This window comes from Muntiacus reevesi, chromosome 2 (genome assembly GCF_963930625.1).
Source record: "Muntiacus reevesi chromosome 2, mMunRee1.1, whole genome shotgun sequence".
Lineage (NCBI taxonomy): Eukaryota > Metazoa > Chordata > Mammalia > Artiodactyla > Cervidae > Muntiacus > Muntiacus reevesi.
The window spans coordinates 274,396,469-274,419,056 of record NC_089250.1 but is presented as its reverse complement, the minus strand read 5'-3'; the positions used below and the strand labels follow the sequence as shown (position 1 = coordinate 274,419,056).

General features: G+C 41.6%; 1 protein-coding gene across 1 annotated transcript in view; it reads left to right on the top strand.

The window, feature by feature from the left end:
* Positions 1-22,035, top strand: part of LOC136157630 (zinc finger protein 420-like) — a 28,035-nt gene extending 6,000 nt beyond the window's left edge. Inside the window, 6 exon segments of the mRNA XM_065919451.1 lie at positions 368-3,013; positions 3,770-3,784; positions 14,265-14,275; positions 14,988-15,226; positions 15,229-15,447; positions 21,914-22,035. Of these exon segments, the coding sequence (XP_065775523.1) occupies positions 368-3,013; positions 3,770-3,784; positions 14,265-14,275; positions 14,988-15,226; positions 15,229-15,447; positions 21,914-22,035 (3,252 nt within the window).
* The last annotated feature ends 553 nt before the right edge of the window (positions 22,036-22,588 follow it).

Genomic DNA, 22,588 nt, shown 5'->3' with positions numbered 1-22,588 from the left:
GACATAAAGAAATTGAGACCGTTTCACACACCGTGGACATGACTGCCAGAAGAAATGAGCACTGGGAGTCAAATTGGGGGAAGCACCCGATTCAGTCATCACCGTCTGCCGCGCAGTGTATCTTTGTAAGCAATGACTCACATCAGTTTTTGAAACACATGCGTTCTCTGAGGGGAAATGTGGAAAATCTGGAAGGTCATCGAGTCTCTACTCCAAATGCTCGTTCAGACCACTCTGAACATAGACTCGATTACACATACATTCAACGACGTCTGATAAGGAGAAGTTTACAAATGATGGGAAAAACTCACAATATAATCAACTTGAGGGATCTGTGAGCAACCGGTCATTATTCTTCCACCAACAGACAGGTTCTCTCCAATCCAAAATGTGTAATGTTGATAATAATGGAAGAGACTTAATTAAGCCATCACTGTTTGATACATATCGTGATAGGGTTAATATAGAACAACTTTTCATGTGTAATAACACGAGTCAGGCCTTAAGTAGGAGCTCCAACCCCAATAGTTTTCAGACTATTTATGATGGAGCAAGAAACTGTTCATGCAATGACAGTGGATATAACATTGAACAAGACTCTGACCTTAGGAAACATCAGGCACCTCAATCTTCAGATAAGGATTCTAAAAGTAATACATGTAGGAATATCTTTTATCGAGCATCAGGGCTTTCACTAAATAAGAGTACCCATACTGGAGAGAAGACTTACAATTGTAGTGAATATGATGTTTCTAATCAGTCTTCAGAACTTATTCAACAGGAGAGTATTCAGAATCCACAGAAAAAGTACAAGTGTAAGAAATGTGAGAAAGTCTTTACTAATGCACTCAATCTACGTAAACATAAGGAAATTCATACAGGATGGAATACTTTCAAATGTACAGAATGTGACAATGCGTTTAATCAGAGTTCAAAACTTAGTCAGCATCAGCAAATCCATATTGGGCAGAAGCCTTATAAATGTAAGGAATGTGGCGAAGGCTTTAGCCAGCACTCAAATCTTACTTATCATCAGAGAGTCCATACCCGGGAGAAGTCTTTTAAATGTAAGGATTGTGGCAAAGCCTTTAAACAGTGCTAATGTCTTCATAAACGTCAGGTAATTCATGCTGGAGAGAAACCTTATAAATGTCAAGAATGTGGAAAAGTTTTCAGTCAAAACACAACTCTTATTAAACACCAGCAAATTCATTGTGACGAGAAGCCTTGTAAATGTACGTATTGTGGCAAAGGCTTTATTCAGCGCAGAAGTCTTACTTGCCATCAGAGAATTCACACTGGAGAGAAACCGTATAAATGTCAAGAATGTGGAAAAACTTTCAGTCAATACGCAACTCTTATTCAACACCAGCGAATTCACACTGGAGAGAAACCTTATAAATGTCAAGAATGTGGAAAAACTTTCAGTCAATACACAACTCTTATTCAACACCAGCGAATACATACTGGAGAGAAGCCTTATAAATGTAAGGATTGTGGCAAAAACTTTAGCCAGGTCTCAGGCCTTATGTACCATCAGAGAGTTCATACTGGAGAGAAGCCTTATAAATGTAAGGACTGTGGCAAAGACTTTAGCCGGGGCTCAGGCCTTATGTACCATCAGAGAGTTCATACTGGAGAGAAGCCTTATAAATGTCAGGATTGTGGCAAAGACTTTCGCCGGGGCTCAGGCCTCATGTACCATCAGAGAGTTCATACTGGAGAGAAGCCTTATAAATGTAAGGATTGTGGCAAAGGCTTTATTCAACACGGAGGTCTAACTTGCCATCAGAGAATTCACACTGGAGAGAAACCTTATAAATGTCAAGAATGTGGAAAAGCTTTCAGTCAATACTCAACTCTTACTAAACACCAGCGAATTCATACTGGAGAGAAGCCTTATAAATGTAAGGATTGTGGCAAAGGATTTAGCCAGCGCTCATGGCTTATGTACCATCAGAGAGTTCATACTGGAGAGAAGTCTTATAAATGTAAGGACTGTGGCAAAGGCTTTAGCTGGCTCTCAGGTCTTACTTGCCATCAGAGAATTCACACTGGAGAGAAACCTTATAAATGTCAAGAATGTGGAAAAGCTTTCAGTCAATACTCAACTCTTATGAAACACCAGCGAATTCATACTGGAGAGAAGCCTTATAAATGTAAGGATTGTGGCAAAGACTTTAGCCAGGGCTCAGGGCTTATGTACCATCAGAGAATTCATAGTGGAGAGAAGCCTTATAAATGTAAGGATTGTGGCAAAGGCTTTAGCCGGCCCTCAGGTCTTACTCACCATCAGAGAATTCACACTGGAGAGAAACCATATACATGTGAAGAATGTGGAAAAGCTTTCAGTCGATGCTCTACTCTCACAAAACACCAGCGAATTCATACTGGAGAAAAGCCTTATAAATGTAAGGATTGTGGCAAAGGCTTTAGCTGGCTCTCAGGTCTTACTTGCCATCAGAGAATTCACACTGGAGAGAAACCTTATAAATGTCAAGAATGTGGAAAAACTTTCAGTCAATACTCAACTCTTATGAAACACCAGCGTATTCATACTGGAGAGAAGCCTTAAAAATGTAAGGATTGTGGCAAAGACATTAGCCAGGGCTCAGGGCTTATGTACCATCAGAGAATTCATAGTGGAGAGAAGCCTTATAAATGTAAGGATTGTGGCAAAGGCTTTAGGCGGCCCTCAAGTCTTTCTCACCATCAGAGAATTCACACTGGAGAGAAACCATATACATGTGAAGAATGTGGAAAAGCTTTCAGTCGATGCTCTACTCTCACAAAACACCAGCGAATTCATACTGGAGAGAAGCCTTTTAAATGTAAAGATTGGTACCGGACAGATCTTACTCACCATCAGAAAATTCACACTGGAGAGAAACCTTATAAATGTAAAGAAGGTGAAAATGCTTTCAGTCACTATGCAACTCTTACTAAACGTGAGTGAATTCATACTGAAGAGAAGCCTTATAAATGTAAGGATTTTGATAAAGACTTTAACCCAGCACATTGGTCTTACTTACCATCAGATAATTCATACTGAAGGAAATCTCATAAATGTAAGGAAACCTGCAAAGGTGTCCTGGTGGGAAACCCTAGTAATGAAGTAAGACATGGAAGACGTTTGTCCTGAACATACAGTTCAGGAAACCCAAGACTGCTTATATAAGAAAGATATGGAATGACGTAAAGAAAATGTAAATAAGTATTTACAAAAAATCTAAATAAATATCAGGAAATGCATACTAGAAATCATTTCATAAATCCTGTTTTCTGATGTTCCTCTTAGGGAGAAATATTGTAGATGTGATTCATAGATAAAATAGACAGAAAATTGATATGTTAGTATGGATCACAAGATGAAGAGGTGATATTTAGCCATGTACAGTTACTAGCTGTGTATGTTTGTCTATATTGACACAATTTGTGATTATTTGAAAACCAAAATGAATGTAACTGAATTCTCAAATTACTCCATGCCACACTTCATTTCTAGTGTGCATGCGAAGTTATGTTTTTCATGGTTGGTACCTCAAAGATGAGAGAAGCCCTTCTCCCTAGGAAGAAAACATTTATATTTTTCTCTATTATAAGATTAAGGACACAGGGATGTAACATGTACAGTGAACATCTAAATGGTGGTGTTTGTCATTCATGTCACACATCCCTATAAGTCACCGTGATGTAAGTGTTCAGGGAATAATTCCACAGATTAAAGTAAGATGTCCATTTTCAATAGTTACATCACTTGCTTTTAAAGAAAAGTACAATAACAGTTCACTAAAATCTTGATGTATTTTATAATATCAACAGAAGTCATGAATATCAAGTGTCATGTTTCAATTAAAGACATCTCTGCTCCCCTAGAAATGTATGGAAAAACCTTCCCAGAAAAGTCATATAATTAGTGTACATCTTCTTAAATCATTAGTCTCCCTTTTGTAACCATAGAAATCACCCTTCTCAGATCATTTTATCAGAAGAAAGAATATCATTCTTTATGCTTATAATATGTATTTTAACCAAGGTTACATAGTGGAGTGTAAAAGTTTTTATTCTGTGTGTGATAAGCATGCATGTTAAACAAGAAAACTGAATGTTCTCTTGTGTAAATGTTGGTGTGTAATGAATGTAGTGTTAGCCTAGCAATTTAAGGTTGCAGGAAAGAATACCTAACAAGAAACTCTTCGGTAGCCTAGATGGGTGAAGTCTGTAACAATTAGTTTCCTTCCTGCCCTTAAGTTTCAAATCATTGGATCATGTATTTCCCATCATTTCTCTATTGTACTTTTCCCCCTCTCTGTAGCTGCAGGGACATTGTGACGGTTCTAATAAGAAGGATCATACAGAGTACTGTTGAGAGCTCCCCTGAAATGCTCCATGCTGTTGCCGCCTCAGCATCTGTCTGGGGAGCAGGCAGCCTGCAGGTCCTTGAACTCACACCAGCCAGTCGTGTGAGCACTTGCACTAGAAGACCCACTTCCTTGAGACCAGCAAGCTTCCTGAACCCCAGGGCCTATTCACAGGCTCTCCTTCAGTGACACCCTCAGAGCTCACCAGAATCCTGCTCCTCTTGGTTTGAATGGGTCCATCCACACTCAGCCTGGGGAGCCCACAGCACTTCGCCCAGGGCCTCTTATAAAAACCATAAGCCCAATTACTGCCTCTTTCTCTGCTCACTTCTATCCTTGACCTCACTCAGAGCTTGCTGTGAATTCTCTCAGGACCTAGAGTCATGAACTCACCTGCTTCAGTTTTCCTTTGTTCTTCTGTTGAGCTAAGTGAGACTTTTCATGGGCTCATTTAAGCAAATGTAAATTTAACATTTGTCACAAGAATACTTAAAAGTCATGATGGTAAAATTCTGAACTAAGATTTATAAAATCTAACCCTGTTTCTTAGCATATGTTTTTGTAAGGCTTAAAGGAACTGTTTTCTCATGGCTATGACATACACAATGCCATATATAAATATCTGAAAGTATATATGTTATATAATTTATATAGCATACATTGAACACAATAAATAAATATCTGAAGGTATAAACACTAGCAGTGAGAAATACAAGCAACATGTGAGTGTGTGTATTAGTACTCATTTACTTAAAGAATTGAGGAATGCTAGACCACAACTGCTCATTTCAGAATTGCAGATGATTTACTAAAAACTGCAAATCTTATAAATTTGTCCACTAATCTCTTCTGTCTACTATTCTGGGCATTCATTTCCTTAAATATCAGGAGGTTACATTTTTGAAGGAACTTCCACACTGTCCTCCCAAGTGACTGCACCAGCTTACATTCCCTCCAGCCATTCAGGAGGTTCCCTGTTCTCCCAGCCTCTTCCGCGTTTGTGACATTATTAGTGGGCTCTGTGCTATTCTGACTGGCAGGAGGTGATACGTCACTGTAGCTTTGTTCTGCGTTTCTTACTATTTAGCGATGGTGAGCAACTTTCTTTTGTGTCTTGCCCATCGAAAAGGGCAAGTTTTCTCAGCCAGCCTCAGCGGCTGTGGGCACAGGCTTAGTCTCCCCACAGCACGTGGGGGATTCCTGGGCCAGGGGTGATGCCCCAGGCCCCCACACCATAGGTATATGCACACCACTCTCTCTCGAACCTCCCTCCCACGATCTCCCTCTCACCCCTCTAGCCATCACAGAGCCCCGCGCTGAGCTCTCTGTGCTATAGAGCAGGTTCCCACCTGCTACCTGTTTTATACATTGCAGTGAATATATGTCGAGACTCTTGTCTCAGTTGGGCCCCCTCTCATTCTCCCATAGTGTCCACAGGTCTAATCTCTATATTTGTGAAAATATTGTATTAACAAAGATATATGGAATCTAGAAAATGTTATTGATGATCCTATATAATGAGCAGGACTAGAGCTGCAGACATAGATATTAAGCATTTTTATATTAAGCTTTCCAGGTATAAAATACATGGACAATCATTCCATGCGTTTTAGTAAGTGAAAGAAATCCATCTGAAAGTGCCACAAGAAGTCGGATTTTTACAACCTGGCATTGTGGTGTAGGTGAATGTTCTCATGTGCTCCATTGTGTCTGAGGCTTTGGGACCCAATGGACTGTGCCTGCCAGGTTCCTCTGTCCGTGAGATTTCCCAGGAAAGAACATTGAGTGGGTGGCCATTACTTCTTTCAAGGGATCTTGCAGGGGATCCTTACCCAAGGATTGAACCCACATCACCCGGGTCACCTGCATTGGCAGCTGGATTCGTCACCTCAGAGCCACCTGAGAATCTAGTCAGAAATGTAGAAGAGATTAAAATGGTCAGTGGTTGCCATGGGTTGCAAAGCAGGGGCTATGAATACCGTGAGTTCAGGACCATGAAGTCATCCTGTGAAACTGTTGCAATGGACACAAGTTATTATACACTTTCCCAGACCCTAGAGTGAACACCCCCAGAAGAGAAATATAAGGTGAGACTAGAAACATTATTTCATGTCTTTCTAGATTCATCTGTGGTAACAAATGTAAACACTGGTGGGGAAATAAGTAGGAAGACTATCCACGTATGGGAGAAATATGTATATGGGAAATCTTCGTATCTTACTCTAAATTCCGCTGTGAAACTAAATCATCTGAGATATTGGTACTGGTGCATGTACAGTGATCATTTATAGAATATATACTATTAGAAAAAACGATATGCTCCTAGCTTAGTTTTTCCTTAGTCAATTATCTTTTAAAGATGTGAGAAAATAGGATTCTCCATAAAGAATAGAGAACAAACTGTAGCAGATGATTCATAAAGCCTAGAAATACAAACATGAAGTAGAGAAGCAACATTTTTCTGTTTTGAAAGTGAAGGTGAAGTCACTCAGACCATGTCTGATTCCTTGGGACTCCATGGACTGTAGCCCGCCAGGCTCCTCTGTCCATGATATTTTCCAGGCAAGAATACTGGAGATGGTTGCCATATCTTCTCCAGGGGATCTTCCAGACCCAGGGATCAAACTCAGGTCTCCCACATGCAGGCAGACTCTTTACTCTCTGAGCTACCAGAGAATCTGTTTCATGTGTTAATTTATGGGTAAGTTCACTTATGACTTGTTTCCTTGGTTGGTCACCGGATAGATTTTAGGGCATCGTTTTCAAATGCATCTGTCCCTGCACATACACACTGTTAACCCAATGTCCACTGCTGCCCCTGGTTTATTCTCAAAGAAAGCTGTGATGGAAACACATCCCGGATCCTGGTCTTGCTGTAGCAGACCCCCCACCTGAAGAGAGGTGGTCACAGTGCAAATCATTTTGTGCAAACCTGTTTCCCAGATTACAGAGGGGAGTAACAAACAAACCAAAACTAAGGACTCAGGCCATCTTTCCTAGAATCCTGAGAGCAAAGACTTGCAGGAACCCAGGGCCCCCAGGTGATTCCCACCAAACACTCACCCCTCCCTCCCCTCCCCTAAGGGCACAGGCACAGGCCAAACCCAACCGAGAAAGAGCCCCTCCCCGGGAATCAGGCTGAGGTTCTTTGATTCTAGAAGATCCCGCCCTCAACTCTCTCCGGAGCTCTGGGACAGGCAGATCTGAGGGCTCAAGCTCAGGGCTCCTGGAAGCGGGTCTTCCTGCTGCATTGTTTCAAAGACCCTCAGAGGCAGAGTCAGGGAGCCCAGAAGTTGGGTCCCTTGTCTCTTGTGAATTCTTCTGGGGCTTGGCTCTCTAATGCGGAAAGAAAGAGAACTCTCGGGGTGGTCTGCAAAGAGAGTGGGGAAAGTGAGCACCAAACCCAGGATGTGATTCGCATATCAGCTTAATCTTGATTACCCGCTACAGCTGAGGGACAGAGGAAGCCAGAAAAGAGCTCAGAAAAAGGAGAGAGAAAGAAGTCGTTCTCTTCCTTTTCACTGCAGCAGTTGAAGGTGAAAGAGCTGTGTGGATGCCTTTAAAGGTGTTTTCTCAGCCTGTGTGCGAGTTTGGGACATAACATCCCCAAAGAAGACGCAGAGCAGGAGGAAGAAGAGGAGGAAATGGCAGCTTCTCAGGTAAACGTCCTGTCCCTGGTCTGGGGCTGTGTCTGCTTTTCCTCCTGAAAGGGCTGGGCTGAGAAGCTGCACACCTTTACGCTCTGATTCTAATGTTTCTCTCTGGCGGTGTGTTGTCAATGACTTCTATTTCCTTTATTTCTTATAATGGTGAAGACCGGCTCTTAGCCTGCTTCTCCCTTGTGTCCACAGCCTTTTCTTCATCCTATCCTTGCTTTCTGTAGACCATGATGAAATCTCAGGATGAATTAGTGACTTCCCTTTTTGAGAAATGAACTCGGGGTGGGGAGGGGTTAGAGGTATCTGAGATTCCCACTGGAATGTGGTTGGTGTTGGGATCCCAGGGAAGTAGGGAGACGCCGTGATGAGTTTACATGTAAATGCAATTCAGTTCTGTAGAACAGGAGTAAAAAAAATGCCCTTATAAATAGAATGAACTCAGCAGTCCAGAATATCTCAGAAAATTTTCAGAAATAACGTACCAGAGGCCATCCTCTGTTCCAATAAGAAAAACTTACTATGACATGTACTATTAGGTTACAGATCACGGGAGGTATACACGCACTGCAAATTGCATAAAGCTAATATTTTTCATAATAGATTGAGATCATGGTTTTCATAATATTGCCAAAATGCCTGGCAGTGATAATACATTTTTCCATGGAGTTCTTAACCCATGGCCTCGGATGTTCACTGGTTCAGGTGCTCCTCTGAGAATCCCGTGCTATGAGATTCTTTTTTTTTTTTTTTTCCTGCCTTCACAAAGGGGTATTGGAAAGAAAAAGTGAGGGATATGGGCAACTGTCACATTTAGTGGGGAAACTCTGTATCATTTGGTTTCTCTTTGCTTTGAACGATGAATACTGTTGGCTAAGACAGATGCACAACTTAAGAATTGTGAGTTAAGTTATATTTGGAGCAAAATGAACACAGGAACCCAGGAGACAGCACCTCAGACAACTCTGAGAGACTGCTCCAAGAGGCGGTGGGGGAAGGTGGGTGTATAAGGTTCAGTGCAGTCAAGCGCTAACTTGACAAAAAGCATTTCTGCCACTCATGAGGACCTGATGTCACCGTTGAGTGACTTAGTGCTTTTCTAGATATGAAGGGGCTTCCCTGATGACTCAGATGCTAAATGCGGGAGACCTGGGTTTGATCCATAGGTTCAGAAGATCCCCTGGAGGAGGGCATGGCAACCCACTCTGGTATTCTTGCCTGGAGAATCCCCATAAACAGAGGAGCCTGGTGGGCTACAGTCCATGGGGTCACAAAGTGTTGGATACAACTGAGTGACGAAGCCTAGCACACACAGATATGAAGAGATGCAAGGACTGGAATCCTGAAATCAGTTCCTGAAAATAGCTAACTCTCTTCAGACGAGTTCCACCAGATTCCCTGGAGCACAGAGTGCTTGAATCCAATCTGAAGTCCCTCAGGGGAGGTTGAACATCAACAGTTTCAGCACCAGAAGGTTCATTCTTCATAGAGGCAGATGGCAAGCGTCCTTGTTGTTGTTGTTCAGTTGCTGGCAATGTTCTTGGCAAGTGCCAGTTTGTCGTTGACAATACTCACATGTGTTTACTAGAGATGCCGGGTTTTGGGAGTGGGGTTTCCATGACTCAAGCCCAGGTCTGATCATTTCCAGTAAATCCATGCTCACATCACAGACAGTTTCATCCCCTTTCTCCATTTTCTAAAATATTTACAAGAACCCTATTAGTGGTAATCTATCTTAAACTGTTCAGTTTTTTTTTTTTTAATTTTTCAGTGGGTTTTGTCATACATTGATGTGAATCAGCCATAGAGTTACACGAATTCCCCATCCCGGTCTCCCATCCCACCTCCCTCTCCACCCGATTCCTCTGGATCTTCCCAGCCCAACAAGCCCGAGCACTTGACTCATGCCTCCCACCTGGGCTGGTGGTCTGTTTCACCACAGATAATATACAAGCTGTTCTTTCGAAACATCCCACCCTCCCCTTCTCCCACAGAGTTCAAAAGACTGTTCTGTACTTCTGCGTCTCTTCTTCTGCCCTGCATATAGGGCCATCGTTACCATCTTTCTAAATTCCGTATATATGTGTTAGTATACTGTAATGTTCTTTAGCTTTCTGGCTCACCCCACTCTGTATAATGGGCTCCAGTTTCATCCATCTCATTAGAACTGATTCAAATGAATTCTTTTTAATGGCTGAGTAATATTCCATGGTGTATATGTACCACAGCTTCCTTATCCATTCATCTGCTGATGGGCATCTAGCTTGATTCCATGTCCTGGCTATTATAAACAGTGCTGCGATGAACATTGGGGTGCACGTGTCCCTTTCAGATCTGGTTTCCTCAGTGTGTATGCCCAGAAGTGGTATTGCTGGGTCATATGGTAGTTCTATTCCCAGTTTTTTTAAGAAATCTCCACACTGTTTTCCATAGTGGCTGTACTAGTTTGCATTCCCACCAACAGTGTAAGAGGGTTCCCTTTTCTCCACACCCTCTCCAGCATTTATTGCTTGTAGACTTTTGGATAGCAGCCATCCTGACTGGCGTGTAATGGTACCTCATTGTGGTTTTGATTTGCATTTCTCTGATAATGAGCGATGTGGAGCATCTTTTCATGTGTTTGTTAGCCATCTGTATGTCTTCTTTGGAGAAATGTCTGTTTAGTTCTTTGGCCCATTTTTTGATTGGGTCATTTATTTTTCTGGAATTGAGCTTCAGGAGTTGCTTGTATATTTTTGAGATTAAACCTTTGTCTGTTTCCTCATTTGCTATTATTGTCTCCCAATCTGAGGGCTGTCTTTTCACCTTACTTATAGTTTCCTTTGTTGTGCAAAAGCTTTTAAGTTTCATTAGGTCCCATTTGTTTATTTTTGCTTTTATTTCCAATATTCTGGGAGGTGGGTCATAGAAGATCTTGCTGTGATTTATGTGGGAGAGTGTTTTGTCTATGTTCTCCTCTAGGAGTTTTATAGTTTCTGGTCTTACATTTAGATCTTTAATCCATTTTGAGTTTATTTTTGTGTATGGTGTGAGAAAGTGTTCCAGTTTCATTCTTTTACAAGTGGTTGACCAGTTTTCCCAGCACCACTTGTTAAAGAGATTGTCATTTTTCCATTGTATAGCCTTGCCTCCTTTGTCAAAGATAAGGTGTCCATAGGTTCGTGGATTTATCTCTGGGCTTTCTATTCTGGTCCATTGATCTATATTTCTGTCTTTGTTCCAGTACCATACTGTCTTGATGACTGTGGCTCTGTAGTAGAGTCTGAAGTCAGGCAGGTTTATTCCTCCAGTTCCATTCTTCTTTCTCAAGATTACTTTGGCTATTTGAGGTTTTTTGTATTTCCATACAAATTGTGAAATTATTTGTTCTAGTTCTGTGAAAAATACCGTTGGTAGCTTGATAGGGATTGCACTGAATCTATAGATTGCTTTGGGTAGAATAGCCACTTTGACAATATTGATTCTTCCATGTCTCTGCTTTTAAATATGCTGCCTAGGTTGCTCATAGTTTTCCTTCCAGGGAGCAAGCATCTTTTAATTTCATGACTGCAGTCACAATCTGCAGTATTTTTGGAACCCCCAAAAATTAAGTCTGTCATCATTTCCATTGTTTGCACATCTATTGGCCATGAAGTGATGGGACTGGATGCCATGATCTTGGTTTTTTCAATCCAGAGCTGAGGTCAGGTTTTCACTTGCCTCTTTCAGTTTCTTCAGGGGATGCCTCAGTTTCTCTTTGTTTTCTGCCCTTTGGATGGTGTCGTCTGTATATCTGAGGTATTTGATATTTCTCTCTGCATCTTGATTCCAGCTTGTGCTTCTTCCAGCCCACCATTTAGCATGATGAAATGTGAAAAATGAAAGTGAAATTTGCTCTGTCATGTCTGACATTTTGCAGCCCCACAGACTATACCAGCTATGGAATTCTCTAGGCCAGAATACTGGAGCAGGGAGCCTTTCCCTTCTCCAGGGAATCCTCCCAACCCAGGGATCAACCAAGGGCTCCTGCATGATGTACTCTGCATATAAGTTAAATAAGCAGGGTGACAATATACAGTCTTGACATAATGCTTTCCCAAATTGGAACCAGTCCGGTTTTCCATGTCCAGTTCTAGCTCTCATTTCTTGACCTGCATACAGATTTCTCAGGAGGTGGGTAAGGTGGTCTGGTATCCCCATCTCTTTAAGAGTTTTCCAGAGTTTGTTGTGATCAACACGTTCGAAGGCATTGGCATAGTCAACAAAGCCAAAGCAGATGTTTTTCTGGAACTCTCTTGCTTTTTCAGTGATCCAAAGAATGTTGACAATTTGTTCTCTGGTTCCTCTGGCTTTTCAAAATCCAGCTTGAATGTCTGGAAGTTTTCAGTTCACACTCTGCTGAAGCCTTGCTTGGAGAAATTTGAGCCTTCCTTTGCTAGTGTTTGAAACGAGTGTGGTCATTTTAACATTTTTTGGCATTCCCTTTCTTTGAGATTAGAATGGAAACTGAACTTTTCCAGTCCTGTGGCCACTGCTGAGTTTTCCAAATTTGCTGGCATATTGAGTACAGCACTTTCACAGCATCATCTTTAAGATTTCAAATAGCTCAGCTGGAATTCCATCACCTCCACTAGTTCTGCCTGTAGTGATGCTTCCTAGGCCCACTTAATTTTAGACTACAGGATGTGTGTGTCTAGGTGAGTGATCACACCATCCTGGTTATCACGGTCATTAGGATATTTTGTATAGCTCCTCCATGCATTCCTGACACCTTTTGTTAAGATCTGCTTCTGTTCCGTCCATACCATTTCTGTCCTTTATTGTGCCCATCTCTGCATGAAATATTCCCCTGGTATCTTTAATTTTCTTGAAGAGATCTCTAGTCTTTCCCATTCTTTTGACTTCTTTCCCATTTAGGTCTCCACAGAGCAATGAGTAGAATTCACAGGGTTTCAAGTATATTTTCAAAAGTCTCTCTTTCTTAACAACTAGTAGTTTATTGAGTTTACCTTACCTGTAATCAGTTTCCTCAGATATTGTCCTATGTGTTTTCAGCATCTGATTAGTTCTCTGTCAATATCATTTATTATTTTCGTATTGAAACATATAATAGAACATTTTCAGAAACATGTATGACAAGCAATGGATGAAACAATTATTAGGCAGCTAGGATTTGTGAAAATGCTTGGTGTCTCCACTTAAGATGACTAAAAGCAAGAAGTAATCCTTAGATTGCCTGTCTCCTCTTCATTTAGTGCTTCCTGTAGGTTCTTAGCCTGCTTCTCCCTCTGTCACACATTCCTTTGCCATCTCATTTTGTCCAGTTTCTGCTTGTAGTCTCTGTTTTGAAGGCTACGGGCACCTCGTTAGTCATCCTTCTGGTGCCTGCACCTTGGTGCGTGAGATTGGTCCAGACGTTTGTGCTCTGCTCTGTGGTGGTTCAGGCTTCCTCCACAAGCATCCCGTTTTTAGAGCCCCGTCCCTCACTCCCGTCCCCTCAGGATGTCTCCTCACTGCCAACCACAGGCCTCTGCCTGGGTCTGCTGTCCGAACCCCACATTTCAGCACCCAGCCCTTGTCTGCAGCGGTGGACATGCCTCTCAGGCTGGGTGGGCAGGGCAGGGGTCAGTATCCCGTGTGCAGGTCTCACCCTGTCCTGCTGTCACACGCGGGTTGCCATGTTCTCCCCCACAGAGAATGAGGCTCTCCTTCTGTCCAAACTGAGCTCCCCAACGAGGGCCTTCCCCGGATGTGGAGACCACTCCTCACGTTCATGTCCCCCCATGGTTGCAGGCCCCATCCCACATCCTCTCCTCTTCCTTTTGCTTCTTCTTTCTCTTGTCCTACCTGGCTCAGCAAGAATGTATCTGTCCTTGTAGATTTCCAAGGGCCTCTGCTAGTGGCCAGCTGGGCTCTGTGAGAAGAGTTCCATTTCTGATGTATTCTTGGTCATTTTGTGGAGAGAGAAGTCTATGTCTTCCTAATAGTCTGGGAATTTGATCCTTCCTTCTCTATTTTATTTTTGAACTAGTGAAGGGTAAATCAGTTTTCTCTAACACTTTAAGGATATTCCCTGGAAATAGCAGGCAAAATTACTTATTATTTGCTATCTTTCAGCTACGTCTCCACAAGACACCTGTGATTTGATGCCACAGAAACCAAGGATAAAAGATTTGTTTCCAAAAGCAAACCTAGGAATATATGAAAGATTTCACCTCAGAAATTTCAATTTAATAAAACACTGGGAATATACGAGAGCATATGAAAGACAGAGAAGATGTTTATATGGACATAAAGAAATTGAGACAGTGACACATAAGGCAAACATTATTGCAAAAAGAAATGAGCAACATGAGTCAAATTGTGGAGAACACCAATTTCAGTCTTCAATATCTGCTGAGAAGTGTAAGTCTTTAAGAAAAGATTCACCTCAGCCTGAGGAACACACATGTTCTCTGAAAGGAAACGTGGTGTATTTGGAAGGTGATTTAGTCTCTACTGCAAATACTCACTGAAACAATTCTGAACGTAGCCTTCATTTAAGCATAGGTTCAAGCATGTCTGAACACCTGAAATTTAAAAATGAGGGACAAAACTCACCATATACTCAATTTGAGGGATCTGTGAGCAGGAAATCATTATTCTTCCATCAAAAGATATTTCCTCTCCATTCCACGATGAATAGTGTTGATGATAATGGAAGAGATGTAGATCAACCGTCATTGTTCAATGTACGTCATGATATAGCTAATACAGAACAGCTTTCCACGTGTAATAAAATTAGTCAGGCCTTAAGCAAGAGTTCCAGCCCCAGTAATTATAAGGGTATTTGTGGTGGATTGAGAAGGTATTCAAGCAATCAAACTGGGTATAAGGTTGAAGGAGAGTCAAACCTTATGAAACATCAGGGACCCGAATCTTCACACAGGGATTCTAAAAGTAATAAATGCAGACATATCTCTTATCAGATGTCAGTTCTTTCTCTAAAGAGTATTCACGCCGGAGAAAAGGCTTATAATTGTAGTGAATGTGGTAAAGCTTCTAATCAGTCTTCAGAGCTTGTACAGCAGCAAACTATTCAAAATTCACAGAAAGAAAACCAACGTAAGATACATAGGAAATTCTTTAGTACCTCATCCAATCTAAGAAGACATAGGAAAATTCATCCAGGAAAGACATCTTTCAAATGTACAGAATGTGACAAAACATTTGTCCATCACTCACTTCTTACTCAAATCAGCTTACTCACACTGGAGAGAAATGTTATAAATGTTCAGAATGTGGCAAAGCCTTTATTGCGAGTTCAAATCTTAGTAATCATCACCGAATTCATATGGGGGAGAAGCGTTATAAGTGTACAGAATGTGGGAAGTCCTTCATGAACAGTTCTGCTCTTACTAGACATCAGCGAATTCATACTGGGGAGAGACCGTATAAGTGTATAGAATGTGGCAAAGGCTTTAATCAGAAGATGAAAAGAACTGATTTATTTGAGAAGACCCAGATGCTGGGAAAGATTGAGGGTGAGAGGAGATGGGACAACAGAGGATGAGATGGTTGGATGGCATCACACCTCAATGGACATGAGTTTGAATAGACATTGGGAGTTGGTGATGGACAGGGAGGCCTGGCGTGCTGCAGCCCATGGGGTTGTAATGAGTCGGACATGACTGAGCATCTGAACTGAGCTGAATGAAGAAAGAGACAGTATTCTTCCCTGGAGACTTCCATGGACAGAGGAGCCTGGCGGTCTACAATACATGGCATTTCAAAGAGTCCGACACGACTGAGCAGAAAATTGTGAACTGTATCCACTGTTTCTATTAAAGACAAATCAAACCCATAGTTTTAATTTCTTTTTATTAATCATAGAGCTGCTTTTGGCACACGTATATTAACCCTAAAAATGCATGATTTCTGTAAGGTACTCCATGATTTCAGATCTATGTATGCAGTTGCAGTCACTAGTTACATTAAACATCAGGTTTCATATGGCTTGAATTCAACAGTAGCGATCACTGTCACAAAAATTACACTGTGACTTCCTTGGTGGCCCAGTGACTAAGATTCCTCCTTCCCAATGTGGGTGGTGGGAGGGGGAGGTTGGGGTTGAAGGCCTAGGTTTGATCCCTCATCATGGAATTAGATCCCATATTCTACAAGTACGGTTCGGCACAGCCAAATAAATATTTTTCAAAAAGAATTACACTAAGATATTTTAGGAGGTATTGGGAACTGACATTTGGTATAGCACCTAATCTCTCTTTAATAGCTCCATTGAGTTTTTAAAATTATTCCTCCTTCCCATGTTGCTTTGGCCTTGGATTACTTTGAGTCCGAACACTTTCTTTTTCCTGTATGGTCACCAACCCAGACTCCCCAAAGCACCTGTTTCTTGCAGATTCTTGCCCTCAGGCTGAAACAGAAACTACTCACTTGACGTCCTCCCATTGCCCGGATAGTGGGCTCATGGTTCTGGTCACTGCACGCTGCCCATGTGATAGGGAGGGAGGCAGCCAAACGCCTAGATAAGGGCTTCTCATCCTGTGATTCACGTCCCTTCAGAACTGCAATTATCTTTTCACCTGTAGCTTCGATGTGACACAGGCTTGGGGAACTGAGATTGTATGTGAAAACCTTTATTGCTCAGTTGCTAGCGATAAAACAACAATCAAATTTTATGCCAATCATCTCCAAAGAGACTATTGAAATGGCTTGAGGAAGGTTCTATTCCCTTTGGTCCCTGGAGACAGACAGGGATTCATTTGGAAGGAGTAAGAAATACTGAGGTCTAAGAAAGGAAGGGAGTTTCATGTGTCTGCTTGTGTAGTTTATCTCCATGAGACGTCTTTCTATGAAAAGTTAGTTGACCACTGAACTGTGCCTCCCTTTAGATTATGAGTAGCGGAATGGAGCCAAAGTACCTGAGAAGGATTTTCAATTTGAGGGATTTTCAAATGAGAGGGAATTTCTTATCTGTCATTTTACGGAGGAGCGTGGTAGGCTACAGTCCATGGAGTCACAAAGAGTCGCACATGACTAAGCGACTTCACTTTCACTTTCTCTTTTTCTTGATGAGTCTGGCTAAAGGTTTGTCAATTTTGTTAATCTTCTCCAAGAACCTGCTTTTAGTTTCATTGATCTTTACTATTGCTTCTTTCATTTCTTTTTCATTTATTTCCACTTGGATGTTTATGATTTATTTCCTTCTACTAATTCTAGGGGGGGTTTGTTCTTCATTTTCCAGTTGTTCTAGGTGTCAGGTTAGGTTGTCTATTCGATGTTTTTCTTGTTTCTTGAGGTAGGATTTTATTGCTATAAGCTTCCCTCTTACAAATGCTTTTGCTGCATCCCATAGGTTTTGAGATGTCATGTTTTCATTGTCGTTTGTTTCTAGATAATTTTTTATTTCCTTTTTGATTTCTTCAGCGACCTCTTGGTTATTTAGAAACATGTTGTTTAATCTCCTTGTGTTTGTGTTTCTTACAGTTTTTTGGTTTTTTTTTTTTTTTTTTTTCCTTGAAATTGATATCAAGTCTCATAGCGTTGTGGTTGGAGAAGATGCTTGATACAATTTCAATTTTCTTCAATTTAGTGAAGTTTGATTTGTGACCCAAGATGTGGTCTGTCCTGGAGCATGTTCCATGTGCACTTGAGAAGAAGGTGTATCCCTCTGTATTTGGATGGAATGTCCTGAAGTTATCCATGAGATTCATCTCATCTAATGTATCTTTTAAGACTTGTGTTTTCTTATTTTCTGTTTTGATGATCTGTCCCTTGGTGTGAGTGGAGTGTTAAAGTCTCCTATTTTTATTGTGTTACTGCCAATTTCTCCTTTTATGTCTGTTAGGGGTTGTCTTATGTATTGAGGTGTTCCTATGTCGTGTACATAGATATTTACAATTGTTATGTCTTCCTCTTGGAATGATCCCTTGATCATTATGTAGTGTCCTTCCTTATCTCTTGCAATATTCTTTATTTTAAGGTCTATTTTGCATGATATGAAGATTGCTACTCCAGCTTTCTTTTGCTTCCCATTTGCATGGAATATATTTTTCCATTCTCTCAATTTTGGTCCATATGTGTCTTTAGCTTTGAAGTGGGTTTCTTGTCGACAGCATATACATGGGTCTTGAATATGCATCCATTTGGCCAGTCTGTGTCTTTCAGATGGAGCATTTAATCCATTTACATTTAAAGTAATTATTGATATATATGTTCCTATTGCCATTTTCTTAATTGTTTGGGCTTGATTCTGTAGATCTCTTTTCTTCCCTTGTATTTCTTGACTATACAAGTCCCTTTAACATTTGTTGAAAAGCTGGTTTGCTGGTACTGGATTCTCTTAACTTTTGCTTGTCTGAAAACCTTTTAATTTCTCCATCAATTTTGAATGAGATCCTTCTGGGTACAGTAATCTTGGTTGCACATTCTTCCATTTCAGAGATTTAAGTATATCCTGCCATTCCCTTCTACCCTGCAGAGTTTCTGCGGAAAGATCAGCTGTTACATGTGTGGGGTTTTCCCTTGTATGTTGCTTACTGCTTTTCCCTTGCTGCTTTTAATATTCCTTCTCTGTGTTTAGTCTTTGTTAGTTTGATTAGTATGTGTTGGTGTGTTTCTCCTTCAGTTTCTCCTATGTGGTACTCTTTGTGTCTCTTGGACTTGGTTGGCTATATCTTTTCTATGTAGGAGTAATTTTTTTACTATAATCTCTTCAAAAAATTTCTCATACCCTTTCCTTTTCTCTTCTTCTTCTAGGACCCCTATAATTCAAATATCGGTGTGTTTGATATTCTCCCAGAGGTCTCTGAGACACTCCTCAGTTCTTTTCATTCTTTTTACTTTATTCTGCTCTTCAGAAGCTATTTCTAAAGACAAAATAGAACCATTTTATCTTCCAGCTCACTGACTCGTTCTTCTGCTTCGCATATTCTGCTATTGATTTCTTCTAGAATATTTTTAATTTCAGTAATTGTGTTGTCTCTATGTGTTTATTCTTTAATTCTTCTCAGTTCAGTTCAGTCGCTCAGTTGTGTCCACCTTTTTGCCACCTCATGAATCGCAGCACGCCAGGCCTCCCTGTCCATCATGAACTCCCAGAGTTTACTCAAACTCATGCCCATCGAGTCGGTGATGCCATCCAGCCATCTCATTCTCTGTCATCCCCTTGCCCTCCTGCCCCCAATCCCTCCCAGCAATCAGGGTCTTTTCCAATGAGTCAACTCTTCACATGAGGTGGCCAAAGTACTGGAGTTTCATCTTCTACATCAGTCCTTTCAGTGAACACCCAGGGCTGATCTCCTTTAGGATGGACTGGTCGGATCTCCTTGCAGTCCACGGGACTCTCAACCGTCTTCTCAAACACCACAGTTCAAAAGCAATACTTTTTCGGCGCTCAGCTTTCTTCACAGTGCAACACTCACATCCATACATGACCACTGGAAAAACCATAGCTTTGACCAAATGGACCTTTGTTGGCAAATAATGTGTCTGCTTTTTAATATGCTATCTAGTTTGATCATAACTTTGCTTCCAAGGAGTAAGCATCTTTTAATTTCATGGCTGCAGTCACCATCTGCATTGATTTTGGAGCACCCAAAAAAATAAAGTCTGACCCTGTTTCCACTGTCTCCCCATCTATTTCCCATGAGGTGATGGGAGCAGATGCCATGATCTTAGTTTTCTGAATATTAAACTTTAAGCCAACGTTTTCACTTCCCTCTTTCACTTTCATCAAGAGGCTTTTTAAGTCCTCTTCACTTTCTACCATAAGTGTGGTGTCATCTGCATATCTGCGGTTATTGATATTTCTCCTGGCAACCTTGATTCCAGCTTGTGTTTCTTCCAACCCAGCATTTTAATTCTCCTAAGTCTTTGTTAACTGATCCTAGCATTTTCTCCGTTTTGTTTTCAAGGTTTTTCATCATTACTGTCATTATTCTAAATTTTTTTTCAGGTCTTTTGCCTATTTCCTCATTTATTTGGACTTCTGTGTTTCTAGTTCATTCCTCTTTTGTCTCTTATTTCTCTGCCTTTTCAGTATTTTTTTCATTTTAACTTACTGTATTTTGAGGTCTTCTTTTCTCAGGGTTCAAGGTTGAAGTTTTTCTTCCTTTTGGTTTCTGCCCTGCTAAGTTTGGTCCAGTGGCTTGTGTAAGCTTCTTATAGGGTGAGAGTTGTGCTGAGTTTCTGTGTGTTTGTTGTTTTCCCCTGATTGGCAAAGGGAATGAGGTGGTAATCCTGTCTGCTGATGATTGGGTTTGTATTTGTGTTTTGTTTGTTGCTTGGATGAGGTGTCCTGCACAGGGTGTTACTGGGGGTTGGGTCTTGTATTCAAGTGATTTTCTTTGTGTGAGTTCTCACTATTTGATACTCCCTAGGCTTAGTTCTCTGAGAGTCTAGGCTCCTGGAGTCAGTGTTTCCATTCCAAACGTTCAGGGCTTGATTTCTGGTCAGGAAGGAAGATTCCACAAGTGATTTGTCATGACATTAAGTGAGACTAAAACAAATACCCCAAGACAATAAATCCAAGATGAACTGCAGGCAAATGGCAGCTACGAAGTCAGGCAAATAATAACTACAATAATGAAATATACACATATGCATATACACCCATGAGCAAAGTCAAAACAGCCCAAGAAAAATAAAGTACAGTAGATTGACTCCGCCAACAAAGGGAAAAATAAAATTGACCAGTGAAGAACAAAATTAACTAAAGCACAAACTGGAAATGAAAACTGAAGCAAGATACCAAGGGGGGAAGAAAGAAATGAAAATAAAACTAACAAATATGTTGAGAGGAAAGGAAAGAAAGAGAAGAAGGAATAGATAGGCAAAGCTAAATAGAGGTAGATAATGATTTATATACATTAAGGATTAACTCTAAGTTGGAAAGAATAGTAGGAAAAGCAAATAAATAAATAAATGTAGAAAAAATAATAATTTTTAAAAATTAAATTATAAAGAGAGAGAGAGGGAAAAAAAGTAAAATTCCACAGAACTGGTAAAGCCCAATGTAGAGGCATAGGTTTATAAGAATAAGAAATGTGACTGAAAAAAAAATAATAATAATAATAAACCTAAAAAGCTTAATAAGATTTCATAGTGCCAATGAAATTGACAACTACAATAGATTGGGGGGGGAGGGGGGTGGGGAGGAAAGAAAAAACTTCCAAAAGAATCTTCAGAACTAGTCAAAAGATAAGAATCATAAATGTTTTTCTTGAGTCACTGCTGTCAGAGTCCTTTCCCTCGCTGGGAGTCCCAGTCGACCTCACCTCCCTAGGAGCACTCCTTTCCCACACTATGCTGATCTCTGGATCAGCTCAGATCTGCTCAGATTCGAATCTTGTCCTACTCTTGTGTGTTCTTGCCTTGAAGGTCCATAGCTATCAGAACTATTGTATTTTCTTCAGTGAATGCTCTCAATATTCTTTTATATATTGCATGGACAAGGTCGACCTAGTTGATCACATGGATTTAATGTGCAGCATGTAGAGCTGGTGGGAAAGTTTTGGGTCTTCCTTAGGCACACTGCCCCCTGGGTTTCAACTGTGTTTTTTATCTCACCTCTGCCTGTGGGTCATCCACTGGGGTTTGCTCCTGAGGCTGCCCTGGAGGGCTTGGGTTGCCCCAGTGAGGGCCAGCTGTGGAGGTGCTGCAGCTGCTTGGGTCTCAGGGGTTCTGGCAGCACCAGGTACTCAGGGGAGTTGGTGGCTGAAGCAGCAGGAAATGCAGTACTCTAGAAGGGTGTGGCAACCAGTATTGGCCAGGACACTCCAGTGTTCTTGCCTGGAGAACCCCCTGACAGAAAAGCCTAGTGGGACACAGTCTACAGGGTCACAAAGAGTTGGACAGGACAAAATGACCCCGTGTGCATAGACTTGTTTTTGGCCTGTGGCTGCTCTGCCCCAGTGAGAGTTGAGTGTGAAGAGGGCGCAGCTGCTTGGCTTGCAGGGACCCTGGTGACGCCAAGTGTGGAAGGACACGAACTGCCTCCGCTGCAGGAGTCAAGGCCCTATCACAGTCTTTTCTGAGGCTCTTGTACCTGGCGATCAGCAGGCCTCTCTGGTCAGTCTTTCCCCATAGCTCTGCCTGTTCAGACACAAAGAGGGCTCCATTGTCTGGGGTCCTTCTCTGTTCTTCAGCGGGTCAGGCCCATGGAGGGGCCGCCCTGGCTGGGGTCTTACTCTGTAGATAGCGTGTCAGGCACTGAAAGGGGCCCCCTGGGTGGGGTCTTACTCTGTAGATAGCGTGCCAGGCACTGAAAGGGGCCCCCTGGGTGGGGTCTTACTCTGTAGATAGCGTGTCAGGCACTGAAAGGGGCCCCCTGGGTGTGGTCTTACTTTGTAGTCCAGAGGTCAGGCGCGATTGATGGGCCAGATTCTTTATTGTTCAGCTGTGGATGCCGGTGTGTGGGGAGAGAGAGGCTATGGTGATAGCTCCACCTCTTATGTGTGCCTGACTCAGCAGTTACTTCCTTGCTTCCATGGCTACCTGACTTTCCTCTATAGGAATTTCCCACCACAGTCTCCCCCCTCACATCTCCTGGATCCCTCTCTCCGCAGTAAATAGCAGTCCTTGCTCTGG